This window comes from Neoarius graeffei, chromosome 24, assembly GCF_027579695.1.
Source record: "Neoarius graeffei isolate fNeoGra1 chromosome 24, fNeoGra1.pri, whole genome shotgun sequence".
NCBI classification, from domain to species: Eukaryota; Metazoa; Chordata; class Actinopteri; order Siluriformes; family Ariidae; genus Neoarius; species Neoarius graeffei.
The window spans coordinates 22,487,961-22,505,980 of record NC_083592.1 but is presented as its reverse complement, the minus strand read 5'-3'; the positions used below and the strand labels follow the sequence as shown (position 1 = coordinate 22,505,980).

At 43.2% G+C, this 18,020-nt stretch overlaps 1 protein-coding gene across 1 annotated transcript in view; it reads left to right on the top strand.

The window, feature by feature from the left end:
* Positions 1–18,020, top strand: part of ciz1b (cdkn1a interacting zinc finger protein 1b) — a 124,546-nt gene that overhangs the window by 27,837 nt on the left and 78,689 nt on the right. The window contains exons 3-10 of the mRNA XM_060906896.1: positions 959–1,080; positions 1,233–1,345; positions 1,527–1,638; positions 1,742–1,826; positions 1,921–2,003; positions 9,941–10,005; positions 15,893–16,072; positions 16,229–16,353. Coding sequence (XP_060762879.1) covers positions 959–1,080; positions 1,233–1,345; positions 1,527–1,638; positions 1,742–1,826; positions 1,921–2,003; positions 9,941–10,005; positions 15,893–16,072; positions 16,229–16,353 — 885 coding nt within the window. The remainder of the gene's footprint in view (positions 1–958; positions 1,081–1,232; positions 1,346–1,526; positions 1,639–1,741; positions 1,827–1,920; positions 2,004–9,940; positions 10,006–15,892; positions 16,073–16,228; positions 16,354–18,020) is intronic.

The following is an 18,020-nucleotide window of genomic DNA, read 5'->3' as shown; positions in this document are numbered from 1 at the left end:
CAATGGTGCCAGAGCCTGGGCCCATTCTTCCTCCGGCCAACCTTCCCTATGTGGCGGTCTGCTCAAAGGTGTAGAGAGAAGCATCTATTGTCAGATGGGGTCAGCTTGGGGAGCAGATGGCAAGCCTTTTGGCAGGGTCTGGAAGGCAGCTGGGGAGAGGAAAGGCTCTGTTCCATTACTGCAGCAACTCCTTGGTGGTGAATTGGAGGCTCCTGGCCAGCTCCTGCGTCACCTGCTGCTGCTGGAGGCTGGTCTCCAGGAGGTGCTGCGGGAGGGGTTCCACGCGGAGGGTGGTTGGGGGTGTTGTGCTTGTGCCCAAATTCTCCACCAGTGTAGCACTCATGTCTGCGGTAGGCAAACACAGAGGTAGTGTTTCCATTTCAGATGTAGTGAAAGGTAGGTGCTCTTTTATTGCTTCAAAAGAGAGGGGTAAGTAAGGGGAAAAGGAGGCTGTGAGACTGGTGAGGTATGTGCTAATGGCAGGATACAGGAGCTGCTAAGCGTTGGGTTGCAGGTGGGGGTGCAGGCTGTGAAGATTCCAGTTGCTGTTGCCTTACAGCTGCAGGCACTAGTGGAGGGAACTGCCTGGGAGAGCTGTTGTTGCTTCAGTGTCCTCATCCTTGGCATTGGCAAAGTGACCTAGGCAGGGAGAGGAAGGAGGCGTCAGTCAACATGCTCTGAATGAAATCAAACTAACCTGTATTTGTGGCGGCTGCTTAAGCCGTTCCAGCCGTGCGTAATTAGCTGGCCCCATCCTGTGGCCATGCTGCTTTTGGTGGTCTAAAATGGTGGTGAAGTGTCACTGTCTCTTCAGCACTATCTAAGCAGAAGTGTGAAAAGCAGTGCACTGCATTGTGGTCCAAGAAAGCCCCCGCCTATCACATAATAATTAATTAGAAGTTTGAAATTGTTTTCGCTTGTGCTTCAGGCCTTTTAAACTTTTCATACTGATTCACAGAATGCCAAGCAGAGGACCTCCTGGAGGACATCAATTTTTACCTGTTAGACCGGTCATTTCACAGGGTCTCTTAGGTCCCTGCCCACTGCTGCAGCCCGCAGTGCCCATGCCCAGACGACCAGGTAAAAACAGTAGCTTAGTTTTGTTTTTGTAACCCTTGCTAATGTTCACTATGTAATTTCTTAATGTGTAATTCCTAATGTCTTTCATTTTCTGGAAGAGATGCTACGGTGTTGTGAGAAACAGCTACATCCACCTTTTTTATCTTCTTCAGGAGGCGGCCGGTCTCTTCTCGGCGCTGCTCCCGTCGGTGTTCCACTGAGGACTCCACGTATGGCTTTTATACCTGAACATCACCACAAGTCACGTGGTGCTTTTATGAATAAGGTGACATCATCTTATCTCCACATTGCTAGAGTTAATTTCAGAAACTAAACTTTGTAAATTGAATGGAAAATAACAAGATTGTAATATTAATCTGTTATTAGATTTTTGTTAAGGGTGATTTGGTACCATTATTATTATAATAATTATTATTATGAATGTTTGCGAGAACTGTTTTTTTCAGGAAGGCTTTATGCACAGTCTTCAGAGAAAGAGGCAAAATGGCCATATTGCAGAAGAGAAAAGTAATGGACAGATGAGCAAATGTAGAACAGATGCAAAAACATCAAAAGAGGGTGAGTTTGTCTGAACAAAAGTGCCAGCCAGTAGTGTCAGTTTTGGATATGATTACATATGATGGTTTTGAAATATGTTAATTCTTTTTTTGTGTTGATAAAGGAAAGAAACTAGAAGGTTCTGTTGAAGGTCATGCCTTATTCTCTGAGCAAACGGAGCCTCCTGGGAAAAAACAGAAGAATCATGGGTAATTTAAAAAAATGACAAACTGAGACTTTAAATGTAATTGGCTGCTGGTATGTCTTTCAGTAAGCTGATCTCCTACATTCTGAATTACACAGAGCTAATGAGTTGGTTGAAGAGTGTGAAGGTGGAGATACAGAGCAAAACTCAGCAGGTTCATCAACAATCCGAGAACAGGAAGGTTAGTTGGTCATATAGTAAATCTTGATTGGTGTATTGTAATGGGCATAGTTTCCATCAGTGTCGCACCTGATAAATGTTGAAATTCACTTAAAGCGAGATGACCTTTTCAGTTTCATGAAATTTAGTTCTTTCTGAAATTTGGTCATTGCGATGTATGTTTATTTTTGTAATATCTTACAAAATATCAGGCCATTCTGTGGCTGGGAAGTTATTTAATTTGAGGGGATTCCCTAGCAAATAATGTGAAGGAAATCGCTCACTTCGCACAGTCAAGCAGACAGAGGAAGTCCGTGTGCACATGCGCAGGTTTTCCTTTGACTGTGCACTGACAGTTACATCATTCTGTCGTGAAACAAACAGTTGATCACACCAAGGTGCTTGGTGACTGCCGATATTTATTAGTTTGGTCCTGCGTTTTCTTTCCTTTGAAACATAACGTCTTTTCTTCTTCCTCCTCGTTACTGTAGTTGATCTTTCACGTTTAATTCGCACACTCCCATCCTCCATTTTTCTCTCCTGTTTTAAATTTGCATCCCACAATGCTTTGCGCAAATGGGGAAAGCCCACCACGTGACGCATGACGTAGTATCTTGAATTGGGTCATGTTGAAGCAGGCAAAAATAGTAGAGAATTTAGTGCCACATGGCCCTAAATTCATTAATAATTGGTGTTCATAAATTTGTCCATAATTAGTTCATTTTCCAAGATAAGTAAGGTACTCAGGTTCAATCTTCTTGGGTGTTCTCTGTGCGGGGAAAACCGTTTTATGAATTTAATGGAATGAACTTCTGCAGGGTTCTCCAGAAAATCTGAAGTAGCCGATGGGGGTGGGGGGTGGGGGGGGAAGTAGTAGGCAGCTCTGGAATTTGCAGCGGCAAAGCCATCATGGCACACCAAAGTCACACTAATGCTAGAGGAGTCTGGGAGCATGCTGCCCCCCCCCCCCCAAAAAAAAAAAAAAAAGAGAATTTTGAAATTGATGTGGCTTTTGGTGCATCCTCAGCTAATAAATTACTAACCATTTCCATGTAAAATACTTGCAAAATATGTATGAAATTTCCCTCCAGATGTATGTGTGCTTGGCTTTCTCAGTTATCCTCTGTAGTATGCTGCCTGGCTCTGTAACATAACTATATGGTGAGCTTATTTGGTGCATGTGTAATGTACTTTGCGCTTCTGGTGTGGTCTGTGTATTGTACAGTTTTAATTTCAGTATAAATATTTCCACACAATTAGTTATTTGTACTTGCACTTTATAAGTATGAAGCCTTAGCTAAGGGACCATACATCTCTATGGGAACTTAAAGCATATACGTGGAGCCATGGCCTCACTTTCTCTTGTAAATGCCTTGAGACCTCAAGAATGGCACAGGAATAGATTTAAGCATCAACAAAATAAATCTCTCTCATCTCATTATCTCTAGCCGCTTTATCCTTCTACAGGCTCGCAGGCAAGCTGGAGCCTATCCCAGCTGACTATGGGCGAAAGGCGGGGTACACCCTGGACAAGTCACCAGGTCATCACAGGGCTGACACATAGACACAGACAACCATTCACACTCACATTCACACCTACGGTCAATTTAGAGTCACCAGTTAACCTAACCTGCATGTCTTTGGACTGTGGGGGAAACCGGAGCACCCGGAGGAAACCCACGCGGACACGGGGAGAACATGCAAACTCCACACAGAAAGGTCCTCGCCGGCCACGGGGCTCGAACCCAGACCTTCTTGCTGTGAGGCGACAGCGCTAACCACTATACCGCCGTGCCGCCCAAAATAAATCTAATATAGTAATTTTTATGATTAAAGTGATTCATATAGGCAGCGATCTGAGTGAATGACCCTGACGTCTGTAACATCACAGCAGGAAGTCTATCAGTCTTATTGCCATTTCTGCTATACTAAAACACCGCTGACTGCAACTCCAGTCCTCCATTTTGAGCTAATTTATCGCCATGCCACGTAAATGTGTTGCTGCACCCGCCAGCAACACGACAGAAGGTGGATTAATGTTGCATTCATAGTCCAAGAATGTTCAAACTGCAAAGATTTGGACGCGGTTTGCAAGAAGCTCATGGGCACATTGGGCGCCCATGAAGTGGTCTTTCCTCTGCTCTGCACATTTTACTGAAGACTCATACGAGACCTCTGATCTGTTGAGGAGTGTTGGCTATAAGCCCGTATTGAAAGAGGGTGCAGTATCAACAATTAAAGAAAACTACAAGAAAAGGAAAGCATTTATTTATTTATTTTTTAAAAAGCAAAGTTCAGTTGCACCAGTCCTCCCGGAGTGAGCTGAGGGTTGTTGCTAAAACCCGGGATGGAATGGGACGTGACCTATCGATCAGGCAGTGACCTCCCCACGGTTGTTGCTAAAACTGGTGACGTTTTAGTAATTGCCTGAGCCGAGCAGTAATGGTGGAGTACTCCGTGTGGACAAAATAGAGAATGAGTGGACCAGCCATCTTATTTCTAAACTGGATATTGCTGCCATCTCGCCCTTACGTGGAAGAAGTGAATGAACAGAGAACTGAACAAAGAACTGAAAGTCAGATTGTTTTGAAACAATCGGCCACAAAATTGGTCTTCAAGAAGCGAGACCACAGACGGGTAAGCTCTGACTCTCATTTGGATAAAAAAAAAAAACAACAGATTATTTAATTTGCTTCAGAATGTGATTCTCAGTTCATCTGATTATTTAATTTGCCTTTTACACGTTATCAGTGATAATGCATGCATGTTGCATAAGTTATAACACCTATCTTGTTTTAATGAGAGTCAACCTACAATCAATGAAGACAAATCAGTCTTAGTTGAGCAAGTCCGTAACAGTATTTCTTACTTTCATCATTTTTATTTATATGACTTTAGTCTATAGCTGTCAAAGGCCTTGGCCTTAAAGGAACAGTCCACCGTACTTCCATAATGAAATATGCTCTTATCTGAATTGAGACGAGCTGCTCCGTACCTCTCCGAGCTTTGCGCGACCTCCCAGTCAGTCAGACGCGCTGTCACTCCTGTTAGCAATGTAGCTAGGCTCAGCATGGCCAATGGTATTTTTTGGGGCTCTAGTTAGATGCGACCAAACTCTTCCACGTTTTTCCTGTTTACATAGGTTTATATGACCAGTGACATGAAACAAGTTCAGTTGCACAAATTGAAACATAGCGATTTTCTATGCTATGGAAAGTCCGCACTATAATGACAGGCGTACTAACACCTTCTGCGCGCTTCGGCAGCGCATTGATATCTGAGCTCCATATCAATGCGCTGCCGAAACGCGCAGAAGGTGTTAGTACGCCTGTCATTATAGTGTGGACTTTCCATAGCATAGAAAATCGCTACGTTTCAATTTGTGTAACTGAACTTGTTTCATGTCACTGGTCATATAAACCTATGTAAACAGGAAAAACGTGGAAGAGTTTGGTCGTATCTAACTAGAGCCCCAAAAAATACCATTGGCCATGCTGAGCCTAGCTACATTGCTAACAGGAGTGACAGCACATCTGACTGTGTCTGACTGACTGGGAGGTCGCGCAAAGCTCGGAGAGGTACGGAGCAGCTCGTCTCAATTCAGATAAGAGCATATTTCATTATGGAAGTACGGTGGACTGTTCCTTTAAAACCGGTTATCGCTGTGACATCACGCACTCGGGGCTGGCTGGCTCAGCGGGGCAGCTCGAATGCCAACTTTGCGGTCGATTTTAACTCTCAAAAATATATTTTTTTATTCCCATTTATGCAGCATACAAGAGTCAAGGATGGAGATACTATCCACTCAGAAATATGACAATATTAATTATGATTTGTATGTACAAATCTGCAGAAAACAGACTTTCTATTTATTTGGACCACAGAAGGTTTTAGTTTCTTCTTTGGTGGCATTTTGTGAAAACCGAGTGAAATTGTCTGCAAGGGCCACAAACTGCGTTTTTACTGTCTGCTTTGACGTGGTCCAGCTCAGCCAATCAGAGCACAAGAATTGATCAACAAATATGGGGTTGCTTCCGGTCGTCACGTTAGACCTGCATTGATGACAATTTCGTGGTGAAATAATAATTGGATTTGCAGCAAATTATGGGCAACGGAGACTATATAAATTGCTTGCACAAATGTTGAAAGGCAAGCGCCCCCCCCCTTTCTCTGGGATTGAGTAGCCAGTACAGACAGTCTGTGTAGGCAGAGAAAAACGCCGGTTGCCGGTACTTGTGGACATCTCTGCTTTTAATGAATTGTCACATTTATGTATTTAATAATGGCCTCAAATACAACCCCGATTCCAAAAAAAGTTGGGACAAAGTACAAATTGTAAATAAAAACGGAATGCAATAATTTACAAATCTCAAAAACTGATATTGTATTCACAATAGAACATGGACAACATATCAAATGTCGAAAGTGAGACATTTTGAAATTTCATGCCAAATATTGGCTCATTTGAAATTTCATGACAGCAACACATCTCAAAAAAGTTGGGACAGGGGCAGTAAGAGGCTGGAAAAGTTAAAGGTACAAAAAAGGAACAGCTGGAGGACCAAATTGCAACTCATTAGGTCAACTGGCAATAGGCCATTAACATGACTGGGTATAAAAAGAGCATCTTGGAGTGGCAGCGGCTCTCAGAAGTAAAGATGGGAAGAGGATCACCAATCCCCCTAATTCTGCGCCGACAAATAGTGGAGCAATATCAGAAAGGAGTTCGACAGAGTAAAATTGCAAAGAGTTTGAACATATCGTCTACAGTGCATGATATTGTAGGTACAGTCCCTTTTAAACTACGTTTCCCATCAGCCAACTTCCGCGTTGACCTGCGTCACACGGGGACGGGATCACCAACATCACATCCTCCATGAAATCATAAGAAACCTGAGAACTCCTAGCTCCTCCTCTTTTGGCGCCGTGATTTCCACACGGACACAAGGAGGAATCGCGCGAGCAAACCCAAAAAGATGTCTTTTCTTTTCTTTCTTGCAAGAATCAGAGTTTCGCGCTTTTCTTTGTTTACCTTTGGTCATGGTAGACTCTAAGATCGCGCGATTTCAAACTCCACTTGAGTTACAACTGGTTTTTCATTTGTTCCTTATAAGTACGTATAAGTATGTATTACTGCAGACCAGGCAGTTATTTTAAAGTTAAGAAGCGATTGAATCCTTTTTAACTCAAAAGCTGTGCACATTATTTGATCAGAGACTTTCTTTTCATCACGAGAGACCACGCATCGGATCAAGAAGTTCTCTGCGCCTCACGGAAGCGACTCACGTGCTCCACAACGGCGAAACTCCAAAAGTCTCGGAACATCTCTTCATAATCTTGCTAGAGGCAAGATACTGAGTAAGACTTGGCATTTGGGCAAAACCTAGTCTTAGGAATTAGCTTTTATTGAACCAGTGTGAATTTAAACTCAGGAACGTTTTGTATACACTGTTCGACACGCAGCGTGTTGAATTGTTGATTGTTCTGTTTTGTTTAATCTCTCAGTTGTTTAATAGACAGGCTTTGTATGCTTCTCTTAATTCCTTATTAACACCTTTTGTCTTAACTCCATGAGGTAGGATCCTTGGGCCTTAGCTAGCCACATACGGCTAATTCTTTGTCTAATTAGCAACCAAAGCTAGCTCACCAGGCCTCACAAACACCTTAGCTAAACACACAGCTAATTCTTTTGTTCCATTAGCCTCCAGGGCTAATTGTATTGTCTCAACGGATCACAAGGCCTCCACCACGTGGAGTCAGCTACACAGAGCTAATCTTTTGTCTCTAACACGTGGCGGTCCTCCCCCACACACACAAACACACCTTTAGCTAGCAACCAGAGCTAAATCCTTTGTTGTGGTGACACACCCTCCTTAGCTAGCATTCCTTTGTCTTAGCTTAGCCACACGAGGTTAATCTAAGCACACACAAACACGTGGTCACCAGGCCCCACCAGGCCTGACACACACAAACATACCTAGCTAGCATCCCACGCTAGCCTTCTGCTCAGGCCATAGGGCCTTTCTCACACACAGGCCACACACACAAGCACACATTAGCAACACGTGCTAATTCTTTGTTTTACTTGGATAACATTCCTTTACCTTAGCTAGCAACCAAGCTAGGCCCACCAGGCCTGACACACACAAGCACATCTTAATGGGCACACAAAGCTAATCTTTTGTTTTCACCACAACACACACACACCATATCATATTTGTATATAATGATTCCATCTGCTATTATCCATTTTTATCTTTGTTATAATAAATTCCATTATTATTGAAACTGTGTGTATTTATTTGTGTTCCAATATTTCTGAAGTTGCCCAATCTCCCAAAGAATTCAAAAAGGTGCATATAAGTTATGTAATATGGTAAGTGATCATAATAATTTGGAATATACCATAATTTAGCTGTTTGGTAATTTATTATTAAGCACCAAAATTAATGGTATTAAGTAATGAGACTGATTCCATGAGTGATTTAATGATAATGTGAGACTGATTCAATTTAAACGATTCAAATGAGACTGATTCAATTTAATTATTAACCTTCAGGTTTAATGAGACTGATTTAATGAGATTGATCACTTAATAATTACCAAATGCACCTACAATATCATCAAAAGATTCAGAGAATCTGGAAGAATCTCTGTGCGTAAGGGTCAAGGCCGGAAAACCATACTGGGTGCCCGTGATCTTCGGGCCCTTAGACGGCACTGCATCACATAAAGGCATGCTTCTGTATTGGAAATCACAAAATGGGCTCAGGAATATTTCCAGAGAACATTATCTGTGAACATAATTCACTGTGCCATCCGCCGTTGCCAGCTAAATCTCTATAGTTCAAAGAAGAAGCCGCATCTAAACATGATCCAGAAGCGCAGACATCTTCTCTGGGCCAAGGCTCATTTAAAATGGACTGTGGCAAAGTGGAAAACTGTTCTGTGGTCAGACGAATCAAAATTTGAAGTTCTTTATGGAAATCAGGGACGCCGTGTCATTTGGACTAAAGAGGAGAAGGACGACCCAAGTTGTTATCAGCGCTCAGTTCAGTAGCCTGTATCTCTGATGGTATGGGGTTGCATTAGTGCGTGTGGCATGGGCAGCTTACACATCTGGAAAGACACCATCAGTGCTGAAAGGTATATCCAGGTTCTAGAGCAACATATGCTCCCATCCAGACGACGTCTCTTTCAGGGAAGACCTTGCATTTTTCAACATGACAATGCCAAACCACACACTGCATCAATTATAGCATCATGGCTGCGTAGAAGAAGGGTCCGGGCACTGAACTGGCCAGCCTGCAGTCCAGATCTTTCACCCATAGAAAACATTTGGCGCATCATAAAACGGAAGATACGACAAAAAAGACCCAAGACAGTTGAGCAACTCGAATCCTACATTAGACAAGAATGGGTTAACATTCCTATCCCTAAATTTGAGCAACTTGTCTCCTCAGTCCCCAGACATTTACAGACTGTTGTAAAGAGAAAAGGGGATGTGTCACAGTGGTAAACATGGCCTTGTCCCAACTTTTTTGAGATGTGTTGTTGTCATGAAATTTAAAATCGCCTAATTTTTCTCTTTAAATGATACATTTTCTCAGTTTAAACATTTGATATGTCATCTATGTTCTATTCTGAATAAAATATGGAGTTTTGAAACTTCCACATCATTGCATTCCATTTTTATTTACAATTTGTACTTTGTCCCAACTTTTTTGGAATCGGGGTTGTAGCATTCCACTATTTCCTGAGCATATTTGCAGCCAAAAATGTAGATTTCAGTGTGAAATATTGTGCTTGCATCCAATTGTCAGACCTGCACACATGTACAGGATATGTCTGAGGTAACTCAACTCTGAATATGCTCTTTATGCTTAGTATTTATTCTTATAATATGGGGAAAACATTTAGACAGTGTTGGTTTTAAATGTTTGTTTGTGCCTGCCTTAGTCTACATGGAGGAATGTGCATCTGCTGAAGCTGACAAGGAAGCTGAGCAGAGCAGGACAGCAGAGGTACAGCTGATCAGCAGTGATTTATACTTGTCTATACCACCTCATTCATATTTCCATCAGCCTCCCAAGTCCACAGCATGGAACATGTCTGTGAAGATTCTCAATCATCCAGGTCATAGTAAACTGTCGGTGGTAGAAATGGGCAACTGGACTTGCTTGAAGATTCTTGAAAACGTTTCACCTCTCGTCCAAAAGACTTCCTCAGTTCTGTCTGAATAATAGGGATTATCAGATATTTATCCTCTCCTGGATCAGAATCAGAATTCTGATGACCAGCTCATCTAAGGTGTCATTGAGGCATCATGTTGGTGTGGGTCACTGGAGGCTGGGTGTGAACGGCGAGTCATTAGGGTGATCAAAGGATTGCCTGTTAGGGTGATCAATGGCAATCTGACTCAGGCTACATCCACACGACAACAGCAACGAGATGTTATTTAAAAAAATATTGCATCCAAATGGGCAACAATCAGTAAAATATCAGGTCCATATGGCAACGCAACGCTTGCTGAAAACGATGCAATACACATGCCACACCTCTAGGGGCGCTGTAAGACGGTCCCTTCGGAGACACCAGAACAATAGAAGAAGTAAGGACGCATGCGCATAAACTATTATGCGCGAGACTTCATATTAGCCACAAAGTCAGGAAAATCTGTTCGTAAAATTACGTTATAATGACCAAATACAATGAAAAGTATTTTTCCAGTCTCACCTGTGAAAGGTAATCCCATGTTATCTCGTTTGGACGGTAAACCTGTTGGTACAGGTAAACGCAGCACATGAATGAGGCATCTTTATTCTCCGCTTTGACCTATCCAATATGGCGGCGAGGATGATGTATGATTCTACGCGGAAGGCGGCGTCTTTAATGGTCCGGAATAAATTGAATGCTACACGTTGATGGATTAATTTGTTGTTCTACGCCCTTTTTGAGGAATGTATTGTAGGACTTAAACCAACATCTGAAGAGGTGAGATCGCTCCTTTTTTCCCTATTTTTGCTGGCGGGATTGACTCTGCCCTAAGGGCTATTTTCTCTCTCTGTCTCTCACTTTGCACCATTACACAATATTCACAGTGAAAATATTTTGTAAGCGCGTTTCATGAACCAAGTTATAGGATTTGTTGACAACTCGCATCGAGTTCGTTACACTTCTACCCGGCGTGAAGCACTGACAGTCATGTGGTTGTGACGTCATCGTAAACAAATCCGTTCTACTCATCCAGACGACTTCGCAACGGCAACGTTGCCAGATCTTTCCACTCTGGAACCCGTTCTCAAAAGATTGCGTTTTGGGGCACCCAAAAAGCCAGTGCCGTGTGGACGCCAGGCCTAAACGATAAACAGTTGTATCGGATTCACCTGAATCCATTGCCGTGTGGACAGGGCCTCACTCTCTGTCCTCCTGTGAGTCACCGAAAACAGCTGGGTCCTGGCGTACACCCAGCCGTCTGGGAAGAGTGTCCAAGACCGCCTTGTTGACAAATGATGTCTTAGACCCCCACCTCTGTTCAGTGATGGCCATTCCAGGTTGACAAAAATGGCTTCTTTAACTCCTCGCTCATACCAACGATCCTCTCTGGCTAAAATGCGTACATTACAATCCTGAAATGAGTGTCCTTTGTTGTTAAGATGAATGTAGACAGCCGAGTCCTGGCCTGAGGAGCTGGCTCTCCTGTGTTGGGCCAAGCGCCTGTATAGGAGTTTTGTCTCCCCAATATACGAATCCGTGCAATCCTCACTGCACTGAATTGCATACACTACGTTGTCCTGTTTGTGTCTGGGTATTGTGTCCGTAGGGTGGACCAGTTTCTGCTTCAGGGTGTTACTGGGTCTGAAATGTACCGGAATGTTGTGTTTGTAGAAGATCCTCCTGAGTTTCTCAAATAGACCAGAAATGTAGGGAATGACAATGTTCTTGCGTTTGTTCCTGTTATCATCCTTGTCCGTTATGTTCCTTTTTATGCTCTTTAGGAAAGCCCAGTTGGGATAACCGCAATTCTGAAGTGCTTTCTTGATATGATTCTGCTCCTTCTCTTTTCCCTCTAATGTTGTAGGAATGTTCTGAGCCCTGTGTTGCAAGGTCCTAATGACCCCCAATTTATGTTCCAGTGGGTGGTGAGAGTCGAAAAGTAGGTACTGGTCTGTGTGTGTGGGTTTCTGGTAGACCTCGATACTAAGGCTTCTGTCTTGTCTAATGTGTACATCACAATCCAAGAAGGCTAGATTATTCCCACTGACATCCTCCCAAGTGAAGTTGATGTTGCTATCCACTGCATTGATGTGTTTCGAGAAAGCTTCCACCTCCTGGATTTTGATTTTAACCCAGGTATCATCCACGTATATAAACCAATGGCTGGGAGCAACTCCTGCAAAAGTGGTCAAAGCTATATGTTCCACTTCCTCCATGTATAAATTGGCCACAATAGGGGACACTGGTGATCCCATGGCGCATCCATGCTTCTGTCTGTAGAAACTTTCATTAAACTGGAAATAAGTGGTAGTCAGGCAGAGGTCAAGCAGGGTGCAAATCTGGTCCGTGGTGAGTTTCGTTCTATCCAGTAAAGAGCTATCCTGAAGGAGTCGTTTTCTTACAGATTCGACTGCTTCTGTGGTGGGAATGCAGGTGAACAGAGAAGTGACATCGTAGGAAACCATGGTTTCATCTGAATCTAGTTTGAGGTCTGCAACTTTAGAAGCAAAATCTTGGGAATTTTTGACGATATGGTGTATTCACAACCAGAGGAGCCAAGATGGTGGCTAGGTGTTTAGCAATGTTATATGTGACCGAGTTTATACTGCTGATAATAGGTCTGAGAGGAGCTCCTTCTTTGTGAATCTTGGGGAGTCCGTATATGAGAGGCACGGCTTCCCCAGGGTACAATCTGTAGTAAAGAGATCGGTTGATGGCTTGGTCCTTTTCTAGTTGTTGCAAACAGCTAACAACTTTCCTTTTGTAACCACTTGTGGGGTCCCTCCTCAATGTTTCATAAGTGGTTGTATCACTGAGGAGACTGGTCATCCTGGAGTGGTAGTCCGCTGTGTTTAGCACCACTGTGCATCTCCCTTTGTCAGCAGGAAGGATGCAATTCAGTGCAGTGAGGATTGCACGGATTCGTATATTGGGGAGATGAGACAAAACAACCGCTATAGACCCCTTTCACTGACGTCACCCGAAACCGGAAGTAAACAGACCCTGCGCCATTTTGGAAGACCAACAAACTCGTGATAAGGGGATAATAACGGCAGCGGTATGTGAACCCACGAGAATAAAGTGGAGTGGCAAACGACTTAAACAAATCTGAGCTGTTTTATTTATGATTTATTGGCCCAACAGTAGACTTGAAAGAAACCTGTGTGAGACTTGGCAAAAAACTGTGGATATAATGGATAAGTCTGTGCATGATCTGCAGACACTTTGAGGTAAGCAAACGCAAGAAATTCAGATTTAAAACATGCTAAAGTGGCCCCAAGTTGATAACTGTATGAGGAGCAAGCCTCCCAGACTTCTACAATTTAATAATAATAATAATTTAGGATGGTTTGGGGCTTGCTCGCTGCTGCCAGGTTGGTTGTTGAGTAGCCTGACTGGGTTTTTTTTTTTTTTCCTTGCGTGTGGTATCATTGTTGACGCGAGGTTGTTTTTTGAACATGCCAATGCGGACACGATTTCCCCTGATGAGTTATGACTTCAGACGCGATGCGTGTGTGGAGTCCGCGTGATATGTGCGTAAGATAGGCTTCTCATGTGTTTGGAGATCCGCGCTCCGAGACAAGCGCAAGCACACACACCCCCAAGGGAAAAAAAGGGGGCCCCCGAAAATATCGGCATAGTTTGAATACTGAGTGTAGGCACTGGGTGTAAACAACAAATAGTTTACAATGTCTGGGTAGCAAACAGATGGCAGAATTGGTGTCAGGTCCTCCTTATGTTTCCATTCTCCCTTGCCCCGAGTCTTATCATATGAGTCAAACCCATCAATCACAGCCAGTTTCTCCACATACCGTGCCCTTTCTGTAACTGGTAATGTACTCACATAACCAGAATTATCATCCATCGTGTCACTTTACTCTCGCTCGTACTTTGTTTTATATTGTGAGTGCATGTACTTGGTTTTCCAATATGGCGCCTAACAAAATCTCGCAGCGCGGTGACGTCATGTGAAAGGGGTCTATACAGGCGCTTGGCCCAACACAGGAGAGCCAGCTCCTCAGGCCAGGACTCGGCTGTCTACATTCATCTTAACAACAAAGGACACTCATTTCAGGATTGTAACATACGCATTTTAGCCAGAGAGGATCGTTGGTATGAGCGAGGAGTTAAAGAAGCCATTTTTGTCAACCTGGAACGGCCATCACTGAACAGAGGTGGGGGTCTAAGACATCATTTGTCAACCATCTACAAGGCGGTCTTGGACACTCTTCCCAGACGGCTGGGTGTACGCCAGGACCCAGCTGTTTTCGGTGACTCACAGGAGGACAGAGAGAGAGAGTCAGATTGCCATTGATCACCCTAACGGGCAATCCTTTGATCACCCTAATGACTCGCCATTCACACCCAGCCTCCAGTGACCCACACCAACATGATGCCTCAGTGACACCTTAGATGAGCTGGTCATCAGAATTCTGATTCTGATCCAGGAGAGGATAAATATCTGATACTCCCTATTAGTCAGACAGAACTGAGGAAGCCTTTTGGACGAGAGGTGAAACGTTTTCAAGAATCTTCAAGCAAGTCCAGTTGCCCATTTCTACCACCCACACAGCATGGAACTTTTTTTTTTTAATAGTAGCAGTAAATGGACACATCTCAAGCTCCTAGCTTGTGTTATGATTAGCACAGTTCTCTATGGACAGTGTGTAAGGCAGTATGAATGATGTCTTGGTATAGAGAGCATGCACGTGACGTCACGTGATATTTGTTTATCTGCCATCTTGGACGGCATGGCCGCGCATAGAACTTAGACGAACCCGTTCTAATTATCAAGTGTGTGGGAGTAGATCTTTCGAGAATGGTTATATCTTGTTCAGCATTTGGTTGTACCAATAGACAGGGCCAAAAGGAGGGCCTGTCATTTTATAGATTCCCTGCAGACGAGGAGAGACGCTCAAAATGGGTGTCCGCTGTGCGAAGAGAAAACTGGTACCCCAGTTCTACCAGCCGAATTTGTAGTGAACACTTCATATCAGGTAGGTGTAATCTTCTAATTCAATACTCCTAGTACATCTGTTAAGTTGATTTTCGGATTGAATGATAACTGCATAGTCGGTGATTTGTGATATATTTTTTTTCAGACAAAAACATACATATTTACAACCCTGTCATTATCTGGAACTGAGTTTAGATTTCGAACATTCTTACGATAAAACGTCCTGCATAGTCTCTTTATGATAAACGTCTTAATGCCACTTACCCGTGAGGTTATCAAGTAGACATTCTTCTTCGGAACCTTCCAGAGGTATAGTTGGGATACCCATCCCGCAACAAAATATTTATAAGCTTCCAGGCTCTTGTAAGCTTTGAGGGCTTATCCAGTGTAACACGATTCACGATTAACAAGAAAATTGTGAATGTCGTGGTAGGCCAGATCGGGCAAATCGCTGGCACCGCAGCTCCGAATTTCCCTGAACAAGGATTGCGGCAAGTTGTACGGATCTGCAATCCCCAACCTGGAACACTTTTCCACGTAACACTGCCTCACGTCACCTTCAAGATGCTGAACAAACTTAGACAAGTTATCGCGCGATGTAGATGGAGTATTTTCCTAATTTTCTTGGGGATTACTCCCTGGATCCATTACGCTCGCGCAAGGTAAACAATCCTGAAGCCGTCCAATATGGCAGAGTAAACACGGACGGGTCACGTGACTGTACATCCTCTATACAGGTGCTGGGTGTAGGCACGTCTCTTAAGGTGACCATTCAGCGCAGCAGTGAGAGTCGAGCCTTCAGCACTGGGTCAGAGGAGGCAGTGGCTGCTGCAGGTCCAGGAATGGACAAAGACAAGAGCATGACTGCAGACAAATACTGCTGTTATATTTGCAATGTCACTTCTTCTGACCAACAGGTAAGATTATATTCTGTTAAAGAAAGGTGGCTTTTGGGTTGAAGTAATTCTCCTAAACGTTCTGTATGTATTAGCATTGTATTTTAGCTGCTATAAATGTACAGCACAGGTATTTTGTATGTCTGATTTACTGAAATGTTGGTTTGCTGCCTGCAGGACTTTCAGACTCACATGATCAGCTTGGAACACCAGCAGATGATGATGGAGATTCAGCACCTGAGTAACACCTGCCTGGCAACACTGCTACCCAAAATGCACCAATCACTACAGAGCAAATACAGGCAAGGACTGCACTTTATTTCAGTTCAGTTTTATCACTTCGACATTGAGCAGTTCCACGACCATTTGCTGCTGAAACGTGGTCAGAGGTCATGACTTCATCGGACATTACACACCTGTACTGTACCCTTAATTACCCATGACAAAGGTTCATATACAGGGATCGCATTAATGTAGAAATCGTGCATTTTTACACACAAAAATGCCAAAAAATATTTGTTCAGAATTCTGTCTTCTAGTTCTCGTAAGGACTCTTGCTGCTCCATTTTGAACTAACTGCAGCATGTTTATGCATTTATTGGAATATCCAGACAGTAAGGCATTACAGTAATCCAACCTAGAGGTAACAAAAGCATAAACCTAGTTTTTCTGCATCATGTAGAGACGTTATTTCTTATCTTGGCAATATTTCTGAGATGAAAGAAAGCTATCTGGGTAATGTTATTGATATGAATTTTCAAATGAAAGAATGGAGTCAACGATCACCCTGAGGTCTTTTACTGCTGCACGTGAAGAAACAGAAAGGCCATCCAGCATTGTGTGATCAGAAATCTTAGTTCTAGCTGCATGTGGTCTTAGTACAAGTACTAATTTCTTGTCAGAATTAAGTAGAAGGAAGTTAATAAGCATCCAATGTCTAATGTCCTTTACACATTCCTCAATTCTATTAAGCTGGTGTTTCTCATTTGGCTTTGCTGAAACATACGTCTGTATGTCATCAGCATAAGTGTAACATAGCATAACTAATACCATGCTTCCAAATAATATTACCCAGAGGAAACCTGTATAAAAGAAAAAAAAAGCAGTGGGCCTAAAACAGAACTTTGTGGAACACCAAACTATACCTTAGTATGCATAGGAAAATCACCATTTATATCAACAAACTGATAATCATTTAAATAAGAACTGAGCCAGGAGAGGGCAATTTCCTTGAGTCCTACAGCATTTTCTAGTCTATCCAGAGGAATGGTATGATCAGTGGTGTCAAAGGCTGCACTTGGGTCAAGCAACACAAGCAGGGAGAGACAGCCCTCTCGTCTCTTCTTTAAGAGATTTTGTACTGTCGCTTTCCTTTCTGTACTTTCCACTTTCGCTTTCCTTTTTCTGTTTTTTTTCCCCTCTCTCTTTTTGGAACAACACCGAGACCGGAAGCTTTCTTTTTTTCTCTTCCTGCATAAAGACCGTAAGCGGAGGCCATCCACATCGGATCTGCTTTAACATCAACAGATCTTCGATTAAGGTACGTGAATTTTTTCATCATGGCACACCTTCAGTTTGTTCAGTGTGCCGAGTGCAGGATGTTTAGTCATTCTTCCTCCGTCACAAGTGATAGCTTTGTGTTAAGTGCAGATTAGTTAGCTCTCTGACGAGGAAGATTATAGTGTTAGAAGCGCGTATCCAGGCTTTAGAGAAGGTCAGTGAGAATGAGAACAGTGTAGTTTCTGTAGGGGAAAGTCTGGATGCCCTAGGTGGAGTTAGCAATCCCCTAACTCCGGCATTAGAGCCCTTACAGCGGGGCGAATGGGTGACGACTCAGCGGCATAAGCGTAGAGCCAAAGCTACCACTGAGGCTCGCCCACGGGAGCACCACTCCTCTCTGCGTCATGTGTCGAACAGGTTTGCTCTCCTTAGTGATACACCCACTGAGAAACCTGAAAGAGCTCTGGTT